The sequence below is a fragment of the Castor canadensis genome, chromosome 12 (assembly GCF_047511655.1).
Source record: "Castor canadensis chromosome 12, mCasCan1.hap1v2, whole genome shotgun sequence".
Lineage (NCBI taxonomy): Eukaryota > Metazoa > Chordata > Mammalia > Rodentia > Castoridae > Castor > Castor canadensis.
Genome location: NC_133397.1, coordinates 16,725,570 through 16,749,726, shown reverse-complemented (window position 1 = coordinate 16,749,726; position 24,157 = coordinate 16,725,570). Strand labels below are relative to the sequence as shown.

At 36.3% G+C, this 24,157-nt stretch overlaps 1 protein-coding gene across 2 annotated transcripts in view; it reads left to right on the top strand.

Annotated features, from left to right (window-relative positions):
* Nucleotides 1–2,382: 2,382 nt before the first annotated feature.
* Nucleotides 2,383–24,157, top strand: part of Wdr35 (WD repeat domain 35) — a 50,529-nt gene continuing 28,754 nt past the window's right edge. The window contains exons 1-12 of one of the 2 annotated variants that reach the window (XM_074049226.1): nucleotides 2,383–2,532; nucleotides 3,178–3,295; nucleotides 7,468–7,539; nucleotides 8,692–8,784; nucleotides 10,318–10,446; nucleotides 12,741–12,874; nucleotides 13,796–13,961; nucleotides 14,087–14,232; nucleotides 14,674–14,799; nucleotides 17,662–17,847; nucleotides 21,427–21,504; nucleotides 21,845–21,905. In XM_074049226.1, the coding sequence (XP_073905327.1) occupies nucleotides 2,509–2,532; nucleotides 3,178–3,295; nucleotides 7,468–7,539; nucleotides 8,692–8,784; nucleotides 10,318–10,446; nucleotides 12,741–12,874; nucleotides 13,796–13,961; nucleotides 14,087–14,232; nucleotides 14,674–14,799; nucleotides 17,662–17,847; nucleotides 21,427–21,504; nucleotides 21,845–21,905 (1,333 nt within the window). In that variant the 5' untranslated portion in view covers nucleotides 2,383–2,508. The remainder of the gene's footprint in view (nucleotides 2,533–3,177; nucleotides 3,296–7,467; nucleotides 7,540–8,691; nucleotides 8,785–10,317; nucleotides 10,447–12,740; nucleotides 12,875–13,795; nucleotides 13,962–14,086; nucleotides 14,233–14,673; nucleotides 14,800–17,661; nucleotides 17,848–21,426; nucleotides 21,505–21,844; nucleotides 21,906–24,157) is intronic. The other variant, XM_074049227.1, reaches the window with a different exon arrangement.

Sequence of the window (24,157 nt, the reverse complement as noted above, 5' to 3'; positions counted from 1 at the left end):
ACATTATCGAATCAGCCTAGGTGCCTGTCAGTGGTTGAACGTACACAGAAAATGACAAAAGTCCCGCTTTGTCAGCAGGACTGCAAAGAACAAGTCCATATTATCTGCACTAAAATAGCTGGAAATGGAGATCATCATTCAGTGAAATAAGCAGACTCAAAAACAATTATCACATATTTTCTCTCATTTGTGGAAGGTAGGGAAAAAAAGACATGACAGTAGTAGGGGGACAGAAGAAGGGGATGTGGAGAGGGGGAGAAGCAGATAAGAGTGGGTATATTATATGCAATGAAATGTCACAATGGAACCTATCATCTTGTACAATTAATATCTGCCAAAAGGCTTTAATCAAGTATGTTGTGAGAGGGAATAATATAAAATTTTCTGAATTTACATAAAATAATAAGATTCATTAATTCACTAATATTGGACTGGTAGAGGAGCTCAAGTGGTAGAGTGCCTGACTACCAAGCATAATGCCCTGACTTCAAACCCCAGTACCACCACACACACAAAAAAGATTTGAATTAATACAAAGTTCCTGAGAAGCAAATATAACTTTCAGATATAAACCTAAAATATCGACTTTAAAGACGTGATCTGTGGGTGTGGGTCAAGTGGTAGAGTTGCTGCCTAGCAAGTGAAACGCGCTCAGTTCAAACCCAAGTACACCAGAAAATAATAATAAGGAAGTGAAAAAAATTACACTGAAGCAGTATATATTATATGAAACACCTATTGTTACTTTTCATATTTTTTGAAAGGATGTGGTACAGAGCTACAGCAGTATTTCCCAAACTTATTTGAGCACAGAATCAGTAATACATATTAATATATCATAGAGAAATACTGGTAAAGAAGGAATGAACGAGATTTCATGTACAAGAAGGAAGGAAAGGTATTTAAAGAGAGAGGTGAGTTCTCAAGAGTGTGACCATCAGTAACTAATTTCCTGTCTTGACCAGTTGACTGGAAAACCCTGAGAATAGTGTTTAGTTTAATGAGTCTAGTATAGGAGTTTATGAACCAATGTATCAGGTATTCACTCTTTAATGATGAAAAAATGGCTATACAAACAATTGAAAATAAACATATTATCTGGATAGGTAGTGTGTAAAGAATTCCTCAGGGAGACCTGATTTGTATTGGTTTGGGCACAGTCTCTTAAGAGGGTAGGAACATCACACATCTAAGATGGCCTGGGAAGCAGAACCCAAAGGAAGTCTGGGATGCAGAGAACATATTGGCTTGCTTACAGTGGCAGCACCATAATATGTAAGGACATTTTACGATTCAGGAAAGAAATGATTTTAGATGGAGTTTTGATTTAATAGGAAAGGCACCAGGGACTGCTGCCAATTCTAGAATGTGCCGGGTGAGACAACAGACCCAGGTTAAATGATTTGAAGATTATTTGAGATGGGGAAAGCCTCCAAATGGGAAAATTAACACTATTGCATAAAGTACACCATAGGTTTATAAACCACCGTTGGTACCTGCAGATTATGGTTAAAGGGAAAGCCAGAAGTAATAAAAAAAAATATGGGTGAGACCACATAATTTCCCGGGAGTGGCTCTATTTAAGTCTTTGTAACACTCCAAAGGCAGAGATCAGGAGGATAGGGGCAAAATAGCTCGCAAGGCTCTATTTCCACACACACCACACACATCACAGGGCTGGTGGAGTGGCTCCTGTGGTAGAGCATCTGCCTAGCAAGCGTGAGACCCCGAGTTCAATCAAACCCCATACCACCAAACAAAAACCAAAGAAAAGGACAAGGAAGAATGAAGAACAATTAAGGTAGAAAAATAGAATATGGGAACGTTGATCCCAGGGGAGAACGACCCTCAAGGCTGTAGCCATGGAGTAATTAGGCTATTTTTTAAATTCCAGAACAGAATAAACGAACTCCTCTTCTTGTAAATCGATCCAGAGGGTTTTCCAATCTTCGAAAGCAGAAGGCAATCCTCAAAACGCAAATTTGCACTACTACAGGGCCGCGGGTTCTAGCCTACGAACTGCAATACATGAGCTTTTCTTTTAAGAATGTAGGGACAGTGGCTTACAAAATACCAACTCCGTGTGACCTCAGGAATGGCCGCCTTTCCTTCTCAGTTTTACTGACACTTGAGGCGAGCGGGTCCCATGTGCGGCCTGGGGCGTCATCAGAGCCGGCGCGGGCAGCGGAGGCGACGAGGTGGGGTGCAGGTCGCCAGGCCAGCCCCCAGCAGACAGCAGAAAGGCCCAGAAACAGGGTGACAAGTCCAAGTATAGCTCCAGTTCAGCGTTCCACCATTTCTTCCGCGCCCCCTCACCCGCGCAGGCGCACGATAGCAGTCAGACGCAAGGGCGACACCGGAAGTGCTCCTCAGCGCCCCGGATGCGACTGGGCGGCGGCGGTTGCCAGGGCGACGGGAGCTTCTCAGAGCTGCTGTTGTAGACGTAGACTTTGTTAGTTACCTGTTGCGGGTCCTGGTTGCTGCGGTAGACCTCTCCGGATTTCCACGATGTTTTTCTACCTGACTAAGAAAGTGAGTTTTGCGGGGTGCGCCCTCGCTCTTTCTCCATTCCTGCAGCCCGCGGGCGGGCCTCTCATCCTTCCCGCGAAGTCTCAATAGCGGCTTCGCCCTCCCGCTGCCGACCGACTGGCCTGGTCCAGCTTCCGACCTCCTGCTCGTCTCTGAGTCCCGGACAGCCCTTGATCGAGTCCCCGATAGCTCCCTGCACGACGCTCCCATTCCTGCCCCTTGCTAGGTCCTTTTGGGTGACCAGCTGGACAAGTCATCAGGTGCTACAGTATTTCTTCCTTCCCTGGTTGCCGATGTAGATGATGGACCGTCACTGGATGCTGGGCAAAAGAAAAGCAGTAGAAGGGTAGCCAGGTGTTGTGTGGGGAAAGGGCATACAGACTGGATTTATACCCTCTCCCCACCTTTAAAAATTTTATCAGGGAATTTACCCCCTTGGCGTCCTCCACAGTCACTGGCCTTTTCATGTGTGCGCTTCTTTCCCTCTTTCCAAATGGCATAGAGCCCAGGACATTTCTGCGGACTATGCGCATTTGGTAACAGCTCATTTTCCTCCAAGGGCCGTGGTTTTCTTCTCCTGTAGACTTACTGCCCAACTCCTTCACGAAAAGTGGCTAGCCTGGCTGTGATTTTTTTTTTTTTTAACAGATTGCCATTCCCAATAATGTGAAGCTGAAATGTATATCCTGGAACAAGAACCAAGGGTTCATAGCATGTGGCGGTGAAGATGGATTACTGAAAGTTTTGAAATTAGAAACACAGACAGGTAAATGAATGTAATTCCAAATGCTTGGCAGAAAAATGGCTAGTGTCATTTATTCAATAAGATTTGCTCTGGGTATTTGTCAGTCTAATTTTTTTAAAAAGAAAAAAATACCCTAAAGAATTGGTGGTGATTTCCTGGAGCATTTTTGTGATGACATTCAGAAAATGTGGAATATGAACATCTGATGGTTTTTACTAAACTTATTGATGGCAAATGCAAAAGAAGGAAGAATGAAACAAAGGCACTGTGTTGTCTTGTGCAATGTCGAGTTATTGTGTGACATTATTAGGAGTCTAATAGAAGTCATGCAAATCAACATTTCCTTTCACATTATTTATGTATGTATTTTGGCGGGAGTGGGGTTTGAACTCAGGGCCTTGCTTACACTGGAACACAGGTGCTATCTACTTGAGTCACGACTCTAGCCCTTTTTGCTTTAGTTATTTTTCAGGTGGGGTCTTGCTTTTTTGCCATGTTATTTCCAAGTCTTTATTATCTTTTCTCAATGATTACACAACATGTGCCCCCAAACAAAAAATGGAATGTATTTTACATTTTTATAAATAGGTCTCTTTTACAGCATGGTTTCTTTTTCAAAGTCTCTGGAATTACAGCAAACAGCTTCCCATTTCTTTAGCTTCCCTAGTGTTGCTCTAGGCTAGAGATAATAATAATTATATAATAGTATGTTTTATATATATATATCATATTACACATTATATATTATATAATAATTATATACTATTATATAATAACAATTATATAATAATTAGATAATCCCTAATCAAGTTTGGAGATCTAGATAAAGAGATTAGATTTAGAATTAGCTCTGCCACAAGAGTACTAAATGATTTTCAATAAGTTGCTGAGTGTCTTTGGACTGTAATTTACTTTTTTGTCAAATAAGAGTGTTAAATTGAGTTACATTTTGTGTTTCTCCAAAATTTTATCAGGCATAAGCATCATACCAAGAGATTATAAAAATGGATTTCTGGGTTCCACACCCTACCCTTCCAGTAGATGTAGGATAGGATGGTGTCTGAAAATTTACATCTCTTAATGATAGGGTCTTGCTGATCCTCAGACCACACTTGAGTAGCCCTGCCACACAAATTTGATTGTGGTATGAAGCATACGTAGCTATTGAATATTTCCCATGTACTGGATGGTTAATCTGTATGGTCTCATTTGACTTTACAATAGTTTTGAGAGGTGGGTATTCCAGATGAAAAAAGTGAGGCTCTGCTCAGTTAATAACTTGCCCAAGGGTACACAGCTTCTAAGTGTCAGAATTGGGACTTGAAACTAAGTTTGTCTCATTTTCAAGTCCTTGTTTTTAACCATTAGGCTCATAGACAACCTAATCAAAAAAGAGAATGATTGTTTTAATTATGTGAAGCAAAAGACAGGTTTGGAGCTTGGCCTCATGCTTGCTAAGCAAGTGCTTTACCACTTGAGACAGGACCCTGGCCCTGGAAAAAAAAATATATATTTAGGTTCCAAAGTTGGGCTTCTGATGTTTTATAGTTTAACCTTTCAATGCTGTAGTTTTCTTAACTATATTAACAGATACTTATTTTTTAAAATTCTCCTTAGTATTTATTTATTTACAGGGTTTCACTATGCAGCCCAGGGTGGCCTTGAACTTTTTTTTTGCAGCACTGGGGCTTGAAGTAGGGCCTCATGCTTGCTAGATACTCTGCCAGCCCAAAAGATACTTGTTTTGTTTAAAATATGTAAAAAGTTTTAGTTACATTAAGATGCATTTAGTTTGTTTAACATTGAAGGCTTTTCTTCTTTTTTTTTTTTTTGAGACAGGGTTTTGCTACGTTGCCCAGGCTGGGCTTCAAACTTCTGGGTTCAAGCAATTCTCCTGCCTCAGCCACCCAACTAGCTGGGACTACGGAAGGCACTACCAGGCCCAGCAGAAAACATTTTTAAAAAACCTGATTCTTTTCCTGGTTTGCACTTTTGATGAACTACAGTCAGAATGTTGAAATTAGAGCAAATAAGTGAACTTAGTAAGCAAATGGGAAATAAATTCTTGGGACATTTAGAAGACATAATAAATTCGATTTGGAACTTAATGGTGATTGTGAATCATGCTGAAAGCGATTAATAGTCATCTTTTTTGGCACATTTTTAGGGGTTCATTAGTATTCTATTATATTGTGGTAGCAGAATTTGTTTCGCTAACTCTAGTGTTCAACATTTCGATGTCTCTACATTCTTAATGGTTAAATAATTCTGTTTTTGTATCCAAATATTTGTGTATATCTGATTACTTTCTAAGATTAATTTCTAGAAATGGCATTTACTGGATCAAACTGTGTGCATTTTTATACGATTTTTATAGTTTGTTCCAATTTTCAGTCTGCCTTAGAAGGAAAGGAGTTAGAACTAGCATCTGTTGGACTTGTTATTTTTTTGTTGGGACTGGGTTTTGAACTGAGGGCTTCATGTACAAAATAGGACCTATACTGCTTGAGCCACACTTCCAGCCATTTTGCTGTGGTTATTTTGGAGAGGGGGGTCCGTCAGACTGTTTCCCTAGGCTGGCCTCGAACTTTGATCCTCTGTATTTCAGCCTCCCAAGTAGCTAGGATTACAGGCGTGAGCCACCAGCACTTGGCTTTTTACATCATGGTCCCAGCTTCTCTCACATGTTTCATGTCTGCAGGAGCCCGTCTCTTTTCACTTTTTCTGGACCTCACTGCTAATTATTCTTTCTCTCTCCTTTCAATAGTAGTATCCTTTTCCTTGTTTTCACTAGTGACTTTCATGTACTAAAGCTAATGAATAGCTTTTATTTGGCTTTTTATCAACATTTGACCATCTTTTCTTTTTTGAAACATTACTTTTCAAGACAGAAGTCAAACATTTTAAATTGTCATATTTAGACATTATCCATCCTCCCCACCTCTCTGGGAAGCCCTCAGTTTCTTTACTAGATTCTTAATTTTAACTATTGGAACTCCTGACAACTTGCATCTGAGCTCTCTCTTCATTTGTTCTCTAATTCCCATGTCCTTAAATGCCCTCTATGAGGTGATGATCTCCCATTTATATCTCCAACTCAGTCCTGATTTTTCAGTCTTGGCATCTCTACTTACTATGTCCACAGGCATCTCAGATATAACTATGTCCAAAACTAAACTCCTAATCTTCCAAAACTCTCTCAGGTCTCTCCATTTTGGTCAATATCTTAATTTTACTTAATTTTGCTCAGACTAGAACCTCTACCTCCCTTTAATATCACCTCTATCAGCAATCCAGTTGCTTCTATCCCCCAAGTGTTTCTTTTCTTTTCTTTTTATTTATTTTTAATTGTTGTCCCACGTGTTTCTTGATCCAACCTCTCCCTTTATCTTCCCTGCAGCCTCTGGTTCTCCAGCCACTGTTAGCCCTCACCCAGACTACTATAAAAATCAGTTTCTCTTCTTGAATTGGCTGTGTTTTCCTTCTAGTCATTCTTCACACACTAGACAGGCTAAAAAGTCTTTAAAGGAGTGGTGGTCTTGGATGGAGCTGCTTGTGATAGGGTTTGAGGGTGATGATCCTGACTCGGGTTGAGATAGCATCTCACTTTCGTTCTGACATGGGCGTCTCCCTATGTTGCTCAAGCTGTCCTCAAACTGTTGGGCTGAAGTGATCTTCCTGCCTGAGCCTCCCAAGTAGCTGGAACTAGGACCTGTTCGTAATCTGATACCTAGAACCTATAGAGCCTAGCACAGTCTACACATTCATTAAGTATTTGTTGAATGAATGAATAAATGCAGGAGATTCTGTGAAACTTAGTAAAAAGTTGCTTCTAAAATCCTTGCTATTTGATCTGTCATAAGCTTTAGGCTGTTTAATCTATATCCATAGACATTTCTATTTGCGGTCTTTTGGGAAGGAATATTCAGCAGTGATAATTATTCACATATTTAATATACTGAATAAAAAATCTTTTACATATTTTGCTTCGTTTTACTACACTGTCTTTGCAAGGGGTATGTATTATTTTTCACATTTGCATCTTTATAAAAATAGATCAGAATGAGGCAAAGTTTAAAAAATAATTTTAATATCTCCCAGATATATAAACCCCCAAACCCCATGATATATCAAAACCTTATAGTTTATAATTTTTGTATATTTATCATAGTGAATTTCTTGTTTTGTTTTAGATGATGCAAAATTGAGAGGTCTTGCAGCCCCTAGTAACCTTTCTATGAATCAGACTCTTGAAGGTCACAGTGGTGAGTCGTGCAATTTTTAAAAATCATGTTTGAATGGTATTTAGATATTTTGGACCATCTACTTAATGCAGTAATGTCAACATTTAGATTATTATAATATTTAAAGTGATCATTTTTATTGAGCTATGATTCATATGACCTAGGGTTTTTCAATAATTTCTACAGGATTAAATAAATACTAGTTTTGAGAAATCTGGAAAAAGTAGCTATTATTTTATATATTAAAATACTGTTGTCTGTCTATGGGTGACACAGATTCTTTCTAAAGATTCTCTCCTGTTACTCAAGATTAAAGGAGACTAAAGAGATATTATACATGAATGTACTGTCTGATCTTAGGTGGGATCCTGGAATTAGAAATACAAGTCCCTAGAAAGGACATGAACAATTGACAAAATTTGAAAATGGACTATGTGTTAGGTAATATTTTATCAATGTTCAATTTCTTAATTTGTAATACGGTTATGAAAGAGAGTGTCCTTAGGATATATATGTGTATATATGTATATGTATATATATATATATTATATATATATATATATAGTATATGTAAAGTATAAAGTGTATATAATTATATTAAGTATATATAAAATATTTAGGGGTAAGAAAATCAAAAGAAGTCAGTTATTCATATAATCCAGAGGTTTAGGATGTTCTTGAGAGTGTCTCACTAATAGAATGGAAAACTGGGGTAGAGGGAAGAGGGAAAATAAGCTATGGGGCATAGCAACCCAAACCAACCAACCAACCAAATAACAACCACAAAAAACAGCAACAAAAAACAAAAAGGACAACCAATTTAATATCCTTTGGACATCATTATCCTTGGGAGCTGAGTCAGTTTGGTAAATCATGCTTATATGCGTTTCTGTTCTCAGGTCGGAGGCAACTCTTGCAGCTGGCCATGAGAGATGCCTTTGCAGACATGAAATAAGAGTAGAGATGAAAGAGTTATTATGCATTGTTTTAGAAAATTATTGATCTCAGTAATTATAACCTATGAATATTTTTGGTAGTCAAAATATTTTAATTTTATATTAAATACTAAGAATTATATTGATTTTGACATGCTTTTTGGTATTTATATAAAGATACAGATTTGAAATTAATGCAGCCATTTTTAAGTTTCTAAATTGTTTTCTAATGTCCTAGGTTCTGTTCAAGTTGTAACATGGAATGAACAGTATCAGAAGTTAACTACCAGTGATCAAAATGGGCTTATCATTGTCTGGATGTTATATAAAGGTATAGTAGGAGAGCTGCTTTAATCTTTCACAAATTGGAGTCTGGATCACAATATTTGGATGGAGAAATAACATCAGTGAAATAGACCCCTTGAAACTAGTACCGATGATATTTCTGGATTTACTTCTGTCTGCTTTTCTTTTCAATGTATTTCCTTTGAACTGTGACACCCTGCATTAAGAAAGTGAATTGGGTGGCTGTTGACTTCTCCAAAATAAACTCAGACACTTCAGTAGAGTAGTTTCTACTTGGGAAAGCTCCCCCAGTCCCTAATTTCCAGTTAGAATTAGTTCCTATGTGGTTGGTAGCTAGAGTTACTGACTAGTCACAAATGCATTTATGAAGAAGTCAAAGGCTACAGTTCATTTCCTGTACTGTGCCACTTAGCTTCCTTTTCTTTCGGAGATAGGTTTTATCTAAAGCTCTGACAACTGCCTCATAGTTTGTGCCTCTTGTCCACAAGGGAGATTGAGGAGGTAAGGGGAAGAGAAGGATTAACTCAGATGAATCACTAGTACTAGAAAAGCAACTCATAATATTCTCTTGAGGCCTATATCCATCATTTTCTTTAGTTAATATATGCTGTTGTGACAAGGTTGAAGGTACACCATTTACAAATCCTTAATTAAAAAATATGCTGTTATACTTGAATTTTACGTTTAAAGTGTGTGTATGTGTGTGTAGGGGTGGAGTGGGCTAGAGTGTGAAAATACAACATATATTGGAGTAAACTATCTGTTTTCAAGGCTAGTCTTTTCAAGGTCTCAGTCTTGATTTTATTGATACCCTTTTTTGACTAGTTATTCCAAATCACATGATTATTTGCTTGGCTGCTGGCCAGAGTTCCCGATACCAGAATGTGGTAAGACTTTAAGAAATACAAAGCTAAAGACAAAATAGCGTTCCCCCCCTCTTTTTTGCCTCTAGTTTGGTTCTACTACAAGACAAATTACATCTCCAACTCTGTGCAGCTAGAATATTTTTGTCATTCAGTATTAGTGATGGCCCATTTCCAATGTAATATGAACTGTTTAAGAACTTTTAAGAGCAGGCTTGGAATTAACCTGGTATTCTATATGTTTTTACCCAACATGTTTGTAATTAATAATTGGAGAGTTTATTCGTACATAAAAAGTTGTTGCTTTTTTGTTATTTTTCCTTAGTTATTATCTGAAATGTGTTATTCAATTGAGAAAAGTTAGGCTTTCAGAAAAATCAGTTCTTTTGGCCCTGCAAAAGCAAATGAAGTTTTATTTTTTTAATTGACAAGAAGAAAGAGGGAAAAAGGAAATAAGAGAAATAGTGTTTGTTGTGTTTTCTGTGATAATCTTTTAAGCAATTGGCACCTATAGCCAAGATAATCTTTCATTTTGTTTACATTGGATTAGAAAATTCTATAGTTCAATGTCCCAGGCTATAGAAAACTTTGCAGTTATTTACCCCAAAGTATGCTTTATAAATGTTGTTAGCTCTTAAATGCCATTTAATTGATGTAGAAGTGTTGACTTGAAGTTTTTTTAATTTGTGAAACAGGTTCTTGGTATGAGGAGATGATCAATAATCGAAATAAGTCAGTGGTTCGTAGTATGAGCTGGAATGCGGATGGCCAGAAGATCTGCATTGTGTACGAAGATGGGGCTGTGATAGTTGGATCAGTGGATGGTAAGGCACTCAGTGGACACTGGACTAAGACCAATATTCAGCTGATTTTTTTTAATCTTTAGAGATTTCAGTTAATTATCAAATGTTAGCATTCTAATTAGAAAATAGACATAAAAGGGGGAAAATAGTTGATATATAATTTGATCACATCTAAGAACTACCTTTTGGTTCTAACCATTTGATTTTAAGTATATTTGAGACAGAAAAGTCTATTCCTTTTCATTTCAGTGGTACTGAAAAAAATCAGTTCCTTGGCATTATTTTAAAAGTGTTCATAATGTAATTTATCTGTATATTGGTTAGATTGTACAAATAGATTTTAGTTTCAAAAAGTATATAAAATTATAACAATCTGTGATATTTTAAGAGACCAGAGTTTGGCATTGTTCGTTGTATTTTATAGCCTTAAAACCTGTGTCTTTAAAATTCTTGTACGTAGATGGAACTGGGTCTTCTGCAAGCCTATACCTTTGTTTTCATATGAAACTCTGTCTAGATAGAAATTTTTTGAAAATCATTTCCATCTCTCCATTTGTATGTGTATATTGTAATCAACAGACATTCTGAGAGCTTATAAAGCAACAGAGAGAGTTTTAGGAACAAAGATACAACAATGAAAAATATTCCATACCTAGATCAGGAGAGGTAATAAGTAACCAAGCAATCACAACACCCTGTGATCTGGACTGAAACAGGGAAAACACAGGAACATGTAGAAGTACCACCAAGTGCAGATATGGAGGGATCAGGGAAGGCCTCCCAGAGAAAGTGCTATCTATGGTAGATATATATGTAGAATGTCTCAGGCCTAAGAAATAACATTTGAGGAGGTTCAGAGGAGGCAAACATAAACAGCTATATTTGTGGCATTGGAAAAAGTCAATTATCCATAGAGGATAATACTAAAGGTAAACAGTAGTATATAATGAACTAGAGAGATAAACAGAGCTGATCATGCAAAATATAAATTATATTAAGGAGTTCAGACTTTAAGAGCATTGGGAAGGCAATGAAGGTTTTTAAGAACGGGACAATGTGATTTTTTTAGAGGCATCTTTGTGGCCACAATATGGAGAATGGACAAAGGAAAGAAAGCTGACAAGTGTATTAGTTAGGAAATTGCTAACGGTGAGAGATGATGGTAGATGGCAGCATGAATCAGGGTATAGCCTCTAGAAATAAGTGGACTTTAGAGATCCTCAGGAAATAACATAGGTAGGATCTTACTGATTGGAATGTAAGTGAGAGGATACAAGTGTCTAGGATGCTATTTGGGATTTTAGCTTTGGCAGTTGGATGGATGATGGTGTTTTTCATCAAATTGATTTTGAGGGTGGATTTCTGTTTTAGACATGTTAATTTTTGTCATGCCATAGGCTATCCAAGTAAATATATCAAGACCATAGATATTTAAGTCGGCAGCTTAGAAATATCCGGACTAAAGGCATAATTTGGGAAATCACCAGGATATGCAGGGTAATTTATAAATTGAAGTAGATGAATGAACTCACGGAGTTGTGGAGCAAAAGCTAGACTAGAATGGGTTAAGAGTGGAGAGGAAGGGAAGGATGTGGAGTCTGTAAGTATAAAGAATTCAAGAAGTTTGGCTGGGAAGTAGTGATAGGATATAATGGTAGCTAGAGAAAGTTAGTTAAGGGAAGTGTTTTGTTTTTATTTGAAGGGCTGATTTAGAAGATATATATTTTAAAATGTTTATAAGAGACTAGAGAGAGGAGTTTAATAAGAGAAAATGAGAGTAATCTGTAGAAGTATATTTTTGCAAAGCTAGGAAGAGATAGATCATAGGATAGGTGGGAGGATTTGTATTAGGGGGTAAAGCAAAACGGTTAAGTGTGAATTCATTTATGATTTAATGTTTGAAAGGAAGAATTTTTATTTTCTTTCAAAAGTAGGAGATGGCTAGGGCTAGTAAAATGGTTCAAGTGGTAGAGTGCCTGCCTAGCAAGTGTGAGGCCCTGAGTTCAAACTCCAGTTGTGCCAAGAATAACGTAGATGATGGGCTCATCTGGTAATTGGGAGTGAGACCCTACATCAGAGTATAGAAAAAAGGGTAGAAAGCTTGAAATATCTGCTATTGAAAAGGTCTCTTAGGGTATTGAGCTTATATGCATGCTCAGTAAATATTTATTGACGAAGTAAATTGATCAATCAATAATAGGTGCGTGGATGTTGTGAAGAATATGAGAGCTCTTTAGGGAGACAAAGATTTTGAAAGCAGGTGTTGGAGGATTGTGACTCTGAATTTTAATAATTATATTTATGTTTTGTTTTAGGGAATCGTATTTGGGGAAAAGACCTGAAGGGTGTACAGCTGTGTCATGTAGCCTGGTCTGTGGATAGTAAAGTCTTACTTTTTGGAATGGCAAATGGGGAAATACACATTTATGATAATCAAGGAAATTTTTTAGTAAGCACATATTATTTCTATTTATATAATTTTGTATAATTATTTTATATATCATTCATATATATTTATTATGATATGATTAGACTTCAGTTTATTTTTAATTAAGAATTTTTTTAAAATTGAAAACAAGTCTTGGTTTCTTTAAGGCAAATTAATGCAACTTATTCAAGTATAACTTCTGGATCTGATTTCCCAGTAGCTAGATAGGACAAGATGCACCAAAGCAGGAAATACTGAGTAGGAGGGTACAGTTTAAGCTTTTTAAGTGTCTTCTGGTGCCTAAAGCCAAAGTTTACATGAGAATACCAAAGATATTTTTGTAGCAACTAAAGTTTGTTTGTAAGAAGAATGGGAAACTTAAACCGTAAGGGAGAAAAAGTCAATTTCTAGCAAGAAGGTAAAATAGGGTAAGTTCAGGTAGTATAATTTGGAGAAAAGTTCTGGTTTTGTATGCTTTAGCCAGGATAGATTTATGATCTCTGATGGAGCATTTTTATTTATGGAGAGGTTTGGGACCTTACATAAATCCACTTACTGGTGGCAGTAAAATGGCTAGCTTTTGTATGATGCTTTGCTGTTTTCAAAGTGCTTTCATATACCACTTGTTGTTTGAATCTCATAAAAACTGTGAGGTTTTTTTTGGTAGTGAAAGTGATAGCAAAGTTTATTAGGAAAGGAATACACTTTCAAGAGACTGAAAGTGATTGTCTCTAGAGAGAGAATGAGAATGACCTCTGTGAGTGTTTTGTAATTTTCGCCTTGTACATGGGGACATGGAGAGTCCCCATGTGGTGATGAACCAGTAAGTGATGGAGCTTGCAGCCAGATTTTAAACCCTGTCTTCAGTGTTCTTCCTACAACACTTCTTTCACACTGCTCTGTGTGAAAATGTAAATGTTCAACCTGACTAATTCTATCTAGATGAAAATGAAACTGAATTGTCTGGTGAATGTCACTGGAGCAATCAGCATTGCTGGGATTCATTGGTACCATGGCACAGAAGGCTACGTGGAGCCTGATTGTCCTTGCCTGGCAATTTGTTTTGACAATGGAAGATGCCAAATAATGAGACATGAGAATGACCAAAGTAAGTAATCTTTCTGCTTTTTTTAAAATTGGAAAATTTAAAATATCTAAAAATTGTTCTTGAGGTCATAAAATTCTCTAGGCTCAGTGTATTACCACCGTTACCCTGTTTTTCGTTTTGACTAGACCCAGTTTTTGTTGATACGGGCATGTATGTTGTCAGTATCCAGTGGAACCATATTGGCAGTGTACTAGCGGTGGCAGGCTCCCAGAAAGCAGTCATTCAGGATAAAGATGTCAACACTGTGCAGTTTTACACTCCATTTGGTGAGGTAAACGTATTTAGGTTTTATCTTTTTCCTATTCAAAGGTAGGTGCAGTAGTAAGTAGGGGAAAAAAGAACACAGGAAAAGGTATAAACTTGTCATATTTTCTTTTAGGGACATTTTGAGTAATAATTTTTAGATACCAAGTGAATATCTGAATATTATCTTCATTTTATAAGTCTTCATTGGGTCTTATCATATTTTGTAAATTGTACACTTAGAAACCCATGTTTGCTGGTCATATACCTGTAATCCCAGCACTCAGGAGGCTGAGTTCAAGGCCAGCCTAGGCTACAAAGAGAGACCCTGTCTCAAAAAACTAAAAGAAAAAAGAAAAAAAAACCCCCAGAAATTTGACATAAGAAATGACTTTTGATCTTGATGAAGTGCTTGGTGGTAGGTTTTCATTGTGATACTTCAGGGATAATATGTATTTTTTTCCTCCAGCATCTGGGTACTCTGAAAGTTCCTGGAAAGCAGATGTCTGCACTGTCTTGGGAAGGAGGTGGATTGAAAATTGCACTGGCTGTTGATTCCTTTATATATTTTGCAAATATTCGACCTGATTATAAGGTATTAAGAGTAGTTGTAAGATAAAGTGTTTTTACTAAATAATTTTGTTGTAGCTCAAAGTATATTCATAACTGTTTTGTTTAGGAAATAGTAGAAAGGAGGCTTTGTGTGTGTGTGTGTGTCTGTGCGTGTGTGTAAAGGCCTTAGAACCAGTGAATAGTAAGCTCTTCTAGAATGCTATGTATAGTTAGAAAAATGACTCAATGGGTCAGGATCTCAGAAGGAAGCATAGGCCACTCAAGGGAGTAACTGAGGGGCTTTTTACCTACAGAGGTAATAGGCAGGGTTAAGGGAACAGCAAAGGAGGTAAGAGTTGGTACTCAGAGCTTAGCAAATATGAGGTGTTATCACCAGTCCTGGGCTTGAAGGGGCAAGGTAAAGGAGTAACATTCCTAAAACGCACGAGATCTATGGCTATGCAAGAGATACTGTCCAGCTAGGGCATAGCCACTGCCAACTGGCTAGACAGAGAGGGACTGAGGGACTTTTATCCTTCTACCTCCTTGTACCTTCTAATAGTCAGATCCAAGTAGGAGCCAGTAGGCAAGGCAGTCCAGGTGATGGACTTCATAGAACTCAGCCTCCAGGTTCAGAGCAAAGTTGAAAGGGGCAGAGAGTGGACCAGAAAGGGAAAATGAGAGTAAGCAAGCCACAAAATGTTTAATCAATATTTTATCTTAAACTTAACATTTGTTCCAAGTCAGGCTCTGAAATATGAGATGGATTTGATAAACTATTTGTTATGGAAAATCTTATATATTTAATTTTTAAGTGGCAAAGTGTCCTGGAGAAATGTCTGATTCAAAGACTAGAGCAGAGAAAATATAAGATAAACCTGGAACATCTTACAGTGCTGGGCAGTAAGGAAGTGCCCTAACACAAAAGGATGCTGGTATGTCAAAAGGGTGAGGCAGATGATCTGGAAGAACCAAAGCTGGAATAATTTGAGAGACAAAATAAGTGATGTAACATTTTAATAACTCAGATTATAAGTAAGATAAATATCCATGAATCAATAAATATATAAACAAATTATTTAAATAAATAAATGGGAGAGAAGAAACAGACTTTCCTTACATAAGTATTCCAACTTACATAATGCTCTCTGGAGGTACAGTGTAGTCCCTATCCCCCTAGCCTAGAGAGGAAAAAAGAAGAGTTTTTTAGTGGAGAAACCTGGCAAACCTCACTGTGACTAAGTGATCAAAGTTAACATCTCCAGCAATGTCATGTACCCCTTAACAGGACATGACAAGAAGAGCATTTCACTTCTGTGATGCTCTTCCTGAAAGCCAATACTCCCAGTGTAAGCATGAGAAAAACATCTGACAAACCCAAGAGAGGCACTCTTCAAAATACTCAAACAGTACTCTCTACATTGTTAAGGTCATCAAAAGCAGGGAGATTAAGAAACCACCACAATAAACCGGTTTTAAGTATCTCCCATGTTAATGTTTTAAGAGACTGGGAAGAAAGCAATCCCAGCCATTAGAAACTGGCCTTTCTGCCAGTGAAGTTGCATAGTAAATATCTTATTACAGAATTTGTATCAGAGCTTTTCTGCCAAGACTATTTTCTTATAAAATTTTCTTTCTACTGAGGTTTCACTAGCAAGCAACTTCTACTTTTGGGCCCCAATTTAAAGCAGAATTATTTTCTACTGAATTTTTCATTAACAGCAAGTTTTTTCTTTCATGTAAAATAAATTTATTGTGAATTGAAAAAAACAAAAAACAAAAACAAAAACAAAAACAAAAAACCTGTCACAGCCCAAAGGAACCGAAGGAGACATGATGACTGATATAATATATTCAGATGAGATTCTGGGATAGCAAAAGGAAATTACGGAAAAATAATTGAAGTCCAAATAAAGTATGGAGTTTAGTTAAATCCAACAGTAAGAGTGATTAGTTGCTAGTAATGTTGGGTTCTTAGTTGTAACAAGTGTTCCACGGTAATAATGTGAGATGTTAACAGTAGGGGAGAACAGATGTGTCTGTATGAGAACTCTGTACTATCATTGCAACTTTTCTGTAAATCTAAAACTTTTAAAGTCAAAGTTTATTTTAGAAAGTATGAGATATAAAATGCTGAACATAATTTAGCTTTGCATAGTACATCTAATCATAATTTGACAGTGAGTATTGATTTATTCAAAATTACATATAAAAAGTATACTTGAGAGTTAGACAGAAGGAAAAGCTGTAAGTGTGTAAGTTCCATAATCAATGGATAATGTGAGTGAGCTAAATACCCAAATAGTTGTAGCTAAGAGATTTGTACACAGTTATTCCTGAGAGGAAGTTGCAAAGGCAGGAGGAATCTGCATTTTGTATTTTTGTTGCAGTGGAGGGAGGAATCTGTACTTTGTCTTTCCATATAGAAAGATTTTGCTATAAAAACAAATCCTATTAAAAATGTGGATGGGGAGAAAAGCAAAGTGCCTGTTTTTTTAAATTTTAGTTTGGAGACACCAAAATCAATCAGTGATTTATTACTCTACTTGTGTCTCCCCTCCTGCCATGACAGCTATTAACTATTAAAAATTTTCACCAGTGAAGCTTTATAAATTAAGGAAAGTTAAACTAAATTGATTTTTTCAATATGTTCTTTGTTTTTAAAATGCCTTTTTAGAATTTTTGCTCATGAGAAAAAGGTGGTAAGCTTACAATTCAGTCCTTTCTTCCATTTCTGAAGGATATATTTTGTCAGCACTGATAAACTACCTACCTGCAATATTTCTAGAATAAAAATAAAAAGATTTTTCTTCCCCAACCTGAATGTTCTCTCTTTATTTCTTTCTCCTTTCTGTCTTCCATCCTTTCTTCTATCCCTTCCCTTTTTTCCTTTGTTTCTTCCTAGTGGGGCTATTGCTTAAACACAGTGGTTTATGCATATACCAGACCTGATCGTCCTGAGTACTGCGTAGTATTTTGGGATACGAAAAGCAATGAGAAATATGTTAAATATGTGAAGAGTCTCATTTCCATCACCACCTGTGGCGATTTCTGTATTTTGGCTACTAAAGTTGATGAAAGTCATCCTCAGGTAGGTTCTTCTAGGAATCTTAAAGCACAGATGGGTCACCAATGGGCAGAATTGGCTACAGTCTGCCTTCTTAAGCACGGCCTGTATGCTGGCAAGGGTAGTAGCACACTGGATCTGTTGGCCATGTCTGCTGGACCTGTTTTGGAAAATGAGATTCCATTGGTTCTGGATCCCTTATTCTTTTTTTTTCTCCTTAGCAGTTCATATTGACCGGTTAGTCCTGAAACTTTTGTCTCTGAAATATATTTAAGATACCACAGTCCTTTTCCAATCAAAATTCCATAAGCCAGAAATGAATATTCTGATGCCTAGTAGAAATTCTGTAGAAACTATGTAACAGTGAGCATTTATAAGTTTGGACACCCTTTGACATTGAGAGATCTACTTTTTTGGGGGTTATATTGCTTTAAAAACCAGTATCTTACAGAATAACATATTTTTAAAAGTATAATAACTTAAATACTTGCAGAAGTATGTAAGTACTTAAAAATAGGACTGCCAACACCTTTGGCTGGGTTCTAATTTAAAGGTATAGAGTTTTTGGTTAAAGGTGACCACTTGAATAGTCACATTTGGCTTTGTTCTCTCCTGAAACTTATAAAAACAACAGCAAAGGCATTTTTTAAGAAGTCACAAGCCCATAGGGACCAGAAAGGTGAGGAAATGGCAACAAAATTTTGGAGGCTAGAGAATGGCTGGATTAGCAGTAATTACCTTAGCAGATCTAAGAAAGCTGAGCTATAACCCATTCATGGAGAAAGTAAAGGGGCAACTGTTTGTAGAATGCTGAGGAGGCAGACAGGACTTGGGTTTCCTGGTAGGAGAAAGCTACAAACATGAAATTTGAAGTACCAGAGATGATGCAGGAAAGAGAAAACTTGAACAACAAAGGTGGGGGGAGTGAGGGAGGGAGGGAGAGAAGGAAGGAAAGAAGGAAGGAATGTAGGAAGGAAGGAAGGAAAGAAGATAAACAGATTCCCAGGTCTCTTTCCCTTCTTTGAGACCATAGTCAGTGACCGGCCCTCTTACCACCTATTAAGACTGGGATTTAGTCCCAGGGAGGATCAAAAGGAACACTGATGGACACTGAGTGGGGGGGTGGGAAAACTTGACTGAAAACTTGACAATTAAAAGTTCACCACTCAGTGTTACCCCATCTTCTTTTCCTACATGGTTCTCAGAGCACTGTCAGCTAAGCTCCAAGCTTTGAAGTTGCAGGCTGGGAGATTCTTGCCTGAATATTTGACCAGCTCAGGAGAAAAGACACTAATGATACTCAGATTGGGAGTCCCTAAGGAAACAGTCCTGCTTCATAGTAAGGACCATGGCTGATGAGTCTCATTCACAGACAAATAGATTCCAAACAGCTTCTTAGCATCCTGCTCTTCAATAGAGCAGGAGACTCAGATACTTAAGGGAAGCATCTGCTTTAACAAACAGACACCAATTAAACACACAAGAAAAGAACTTGGAGGGAGCAGAGACCACATAAAAAGAACACTCAAAAGCACTATTATCTCAAAGAAATTGTCACTGTTATCCTCAGAGAGTTAAGAGATTTCCATATGTAAAATAAGAAAAGGATACTCTAGAAAAAAATTTTGGAAAATTACAACCACAATGAAAAATTCTGCAGAAGGATGAGAAAATAAGATAAAGGGAAACATCTATAAAGTAAAAAAGACAAGGAAATGGAAGATAGTGAAAAATATGAAAATTAGAGGACTAGTACTAGAAATTTAGCATTTGAATAGAATAGTAGTTTTAAAAGAGTGAACAGGCAAATTAAAGGGGGAATAAATCTGAAAAAAAAGAAGTCCAAGTGAATTTCCTTTGAGGTTCTTGATTGAAAGTGCCTAACTTAGTGAATAAAAATATTTCCACATCAAGACACATCATTGCGAAATTTCAGAACACTGGGGATAAAAAAAAAATCCTAGAAGCTTTCAGAGAGGAAAACAGATTTCACAAGACAAGTAGTCGATGGCATTCCACTTGTCAATAGCAATACTTAGGAGAATTGCCTTAAAATCCTGAGGGGAAATAATTTCCCATCTAGAATTCCATATCTTAAATTACTAGGTGTGAAAATAGAACACAGACTTTTTTAGATGTGCAAGGCCACCAAAAATTTACCTGGCAAGCTTCTATATCTTGGAGAGTTACTTCAGCATAAAGTCTGCCAAAATGAGGAGTAAACCAAAGAAAGATAAAAACAGGAGGACAGTGAGGAGTAGTATCAGCTCACTGCTATGCAGCATGCCCAGGGAATCAGGCCAGAAGAGGACATAAGGCTCCAGAGGATATTCAAGAGAAGCTGGGCGTGGTGGTGCACACCTGTAATACTAACTCTTGAGAGGCTAAGGGAGGAGGATTGAGACTTTGAGGCCAGCTGGAGCAACATAGAAAAAAAAAACAACAACAATGAAAGCAAATAACCAACAAAAACTCAAAACAAGCAAAATTCAAGTGGATACAATCACTAGAGTATCTCATATATGTTGAAACCCTTGAGAGGAAATACACTTAACTGGGGATAACTGGGGATTCCAGTTAGCAACAAGTACATAGAAAGCTTAAGAAAAGAGAAAGAATGACAATTATCAATGATAAGGACAGCAAAATATGCTTAAAAGGAAAATAAATCATGTTATATTTGATGGCTTAGCTGTGAGTAGCATTTGCATAGTTAAATTATGTGATCACTGAGGTTTCTTCAATTAAAAAAGTAATTGAAATATAATAAGCATATGTAAACCTAAATTCTGATTTGGCAAAATTATGTTAAAAGTAGAAAGATGGACTGGCAGCATGGCTCAAGTGGTTGAGCACTTGCCCTGATTTCAGTCTCCAGTACTGCCAAAAAGTGGAAAGATAGAAGGATCTAAATCTGTTCATGTGTGGAAGGGGACTGGAATAGTAAATGGAAAAAGCTAAATGCTTATCTTTCATAGTGGGAAGGCAACAGATAATGTACTAGATCGAAAAAAAAAACCAATCCCCCCCAAAAGGTAGCATTATAAACACGTTGCTTGGATTCATGGAGATAAATAGTAAAGGGAGGCATTAGAAGGCGTGGGGAATGGGAAGTTAGGAAGGGTTACTAGTTTAGTGAGGAGTCTTGTGGAAATATTTGATTCTTGAAACTATAAATGTATAACTGATAAAGATGAAAGGTAAGTTAAACTGTGCTATTTTTGTGGGTAAATTATGATATTCTAGTATATTTTTTATCATAAAGCTTATATTTATGAAATTAAGTAAATGAGTTTTAATTGAGATGCTGAAAACAGGAAAAAACTCTGGAAATAGCACATAGAAAATTGGTTTGTTTGAAATTATTGTTGTTAGGAAAGCACCTATGTAGAGTAGTATTGTTAGTACAAGATATAATAAAAGTAACACTGAAAAATGAAATTATCACTTTAGAATGGTATGAACTAAAGTGCATTGTGTTCAGTTATTTTCTTACAGTGGTAATATTTGGATATAGGTCATTTTTACCAGGTTGGATTATATCTTTCCTAAATTAACTGAATTTTTCTAAATCTCTCATGTCATTTATGTATTGCTTCCAAGGAGGAGAATGAGATGGAGACATTTGGTGCAACAGTAACAAATAACCTTAGCTCTTATACACCTGCTCATAGGATAAAAGTGAGTTTTGATGTTATAGTGATCAGGAATTTTAGAAGTATAAATGATGAAAAGTAACCAGTGTACTTGTATTTATTAAGTGTCCTCCTAAAACTGTGGTGTTCTATTATGTTGAGAAGTAAGTCTTGGTTTAATTTTAATTCATGTTGTTTTTAATAGTTAATGCTGTAGATTGTCTTTCTTTTTGTCTGCTGTTCTTCATAACTAACAATTTTATTAATTATTTCCAAGTTAGTGATACTTGAAAAAGCTAAGCATGATATATATATATATTAAACTTATTTCCTTTATTATTAATAAGCAAGATTTCTGATATTCTTTTTGTTTTATTTATTCACAGTATGTGCTGGTTCTTTGTAATTCTATTGGCACACCCTTGGACCCTAAATACATTGATATTGGTAAGGGAATTTATTTCTTCTCCAATCAGGTTTTATTTGTAGCATGAATTAAAAACCTTAACAAGAGTATTAATTAGAATAGTGTTCTCTAAAATAAGGATGACCATACCTTCTGGACATCAGGTCGATTACAAGTTGGTATCTGCTCTCATGGTAGAATTTTTCTCTTTTTTTTGAGATGGTCTTGATATGTGGCCCACACCAGCCTCAAACTCATGATCTGCCTATATCAGCCTTCCTAGTGTTGGGATTACAGGTGTGTGTCACCATGCTGGCTCATGTAGAACTATTTTTGCCCTATTTCACCAACAGAAGCATTCTGGTTTATATAATATAAGGTTGCTTGTAGCTAAAATCCATGATAATTTCATAACTGCCATATTGCTGTCATTAGCTTTATATGTAAATATAACTGTAAAGGAATTGGCATGCAACATAATGGTTAGTATATAATGAACAGGATTATGGAAAGAATTTTGCTCCAATACCACTTTTATGATTAATGAGCTGCTTGTAAATACCTCTCTTCCATAAAAACACTTTAGCTGCTTGTAAAATGAGTTTGCCTTTTCCAGAGTTTTCTAATGAAATCATTCTATTAAAGGGACAGCTTAAAAAAGTTCCCAGTTTTTGTTTTCAGAGAACATTTATTACTATGGTTTTACCCTTCCTTCTATTCAATAGCTATGAAAAAATAGCTATTAAAATTCCAAATTTTAATCTAAGAGGTTTGCTAAAAATCATTTACAAATATTGGGTTGCCATTTTACTATAACTTCTGAAAGTATGGTTTTCTTTTAAAGTGTATGATAGTATATTAGATATAGTATGACAAAAAATTTTCGATCTAAAAAACTGAAAACACACTGAGTTATTTTTTGAAAACTAGTCATTTTTCCAGATGAGACATTCAGTCTTGGGTAAATATTAATTCCGCTTCTAAATGTTTGCATTTTGCTCTTTGAGTGCTACAAATAAATGTGAGAAATATTTATTGGCCTCAAAGACTTTATACTCTGTGTTTAGGGTATTGGTAGCTCATTCACTTTGATAGATTGAAACATTTCAACTTCTTTCTTATAAGAAAGGTATATTTTATGTATATATATATTTATATGTATACGTAGAGTTCCTTGTTAAGTCTTAGTTTATAATTATTACAGAACCTTATGATTTGAATCATTTTCTTATTAGCATAACAGTCTCAGTCTTTAGATTATATTCTTTTGTTTTAATATCAAAAGTTTTACTTTAATATCAGAAGTTAGAATTATATGATGATAGGGTTGGCCTCAAAGTAATATTTATCACAGGTAGACTATTTTAAAAATAAAATCAAGTGTAAATTCTCTCTCTTCATAAAATGGCAAACACTGGAGGGCATGATTATTTGCATGTTTGAGTCTCAAAACTTTTTTTTTGCAGTCTAGCTGGCTGAAATTTTAACAAATAGTTCTTTCATTGGTCTGTAGCAAACACAGGCAAAACCCAACAGTTTCATTTCATACGTACCCTATAAAATTTCTTTTTAAAGTTTCTATGTTGAATTTTCATGAGGACTGGAGACTAAAACAATAATGAAAAAGCATGTGTAACTGATACTATTCTAGAATGTAATATTTTTGTTTTGCTGTCTGTTTTTCCTCTTGATAATTTCTGTAGAATCTTTTCAAAAGAACTTTACACATTATGATAGAGTGTGGTTTGTGGAGCTCTGTTGTACACTACATATAGGAGTTAGCATACCTTCTTTTGGTGCTGTTCCATGGAGCCCTCATAACACTTATGGTGTCCTTCTGTGCAGAGTACTTCTTACCCTGCACTGTGGTTATTGATTTTCTTATCTGTCTTTTGACTTTGAAATTCTTAAAGATCTATGTCTAGTTAATTTCTGTATTCCCACTACGTGACAGTGTGCTTGGTCCATAATAAGTATTTCTCCAAATGGATGGCCAATACATATATTCTATCACGTAAATAGAAAGTGATTATTTATTTAACAAGTCATCAACAAGTATATACTGTTGCACACATGGTAGTGGTGACTGGGAGAAATAAGAAATTAATGATGGCATGTCCTGTAGGATGGCTAAACAAATAATTAAACTATGGTTAATCCATTGAACAATGACTTAATATTCTCTGCTGTGTGCTAGGTATTGTGTAGGTGCTGGATAAATGGATATTGGCACATAAGAATGTCAGGGGCATCGGAAGGTTGCATTTGAGCTGAGTTTTAAGGTTTAAGTATT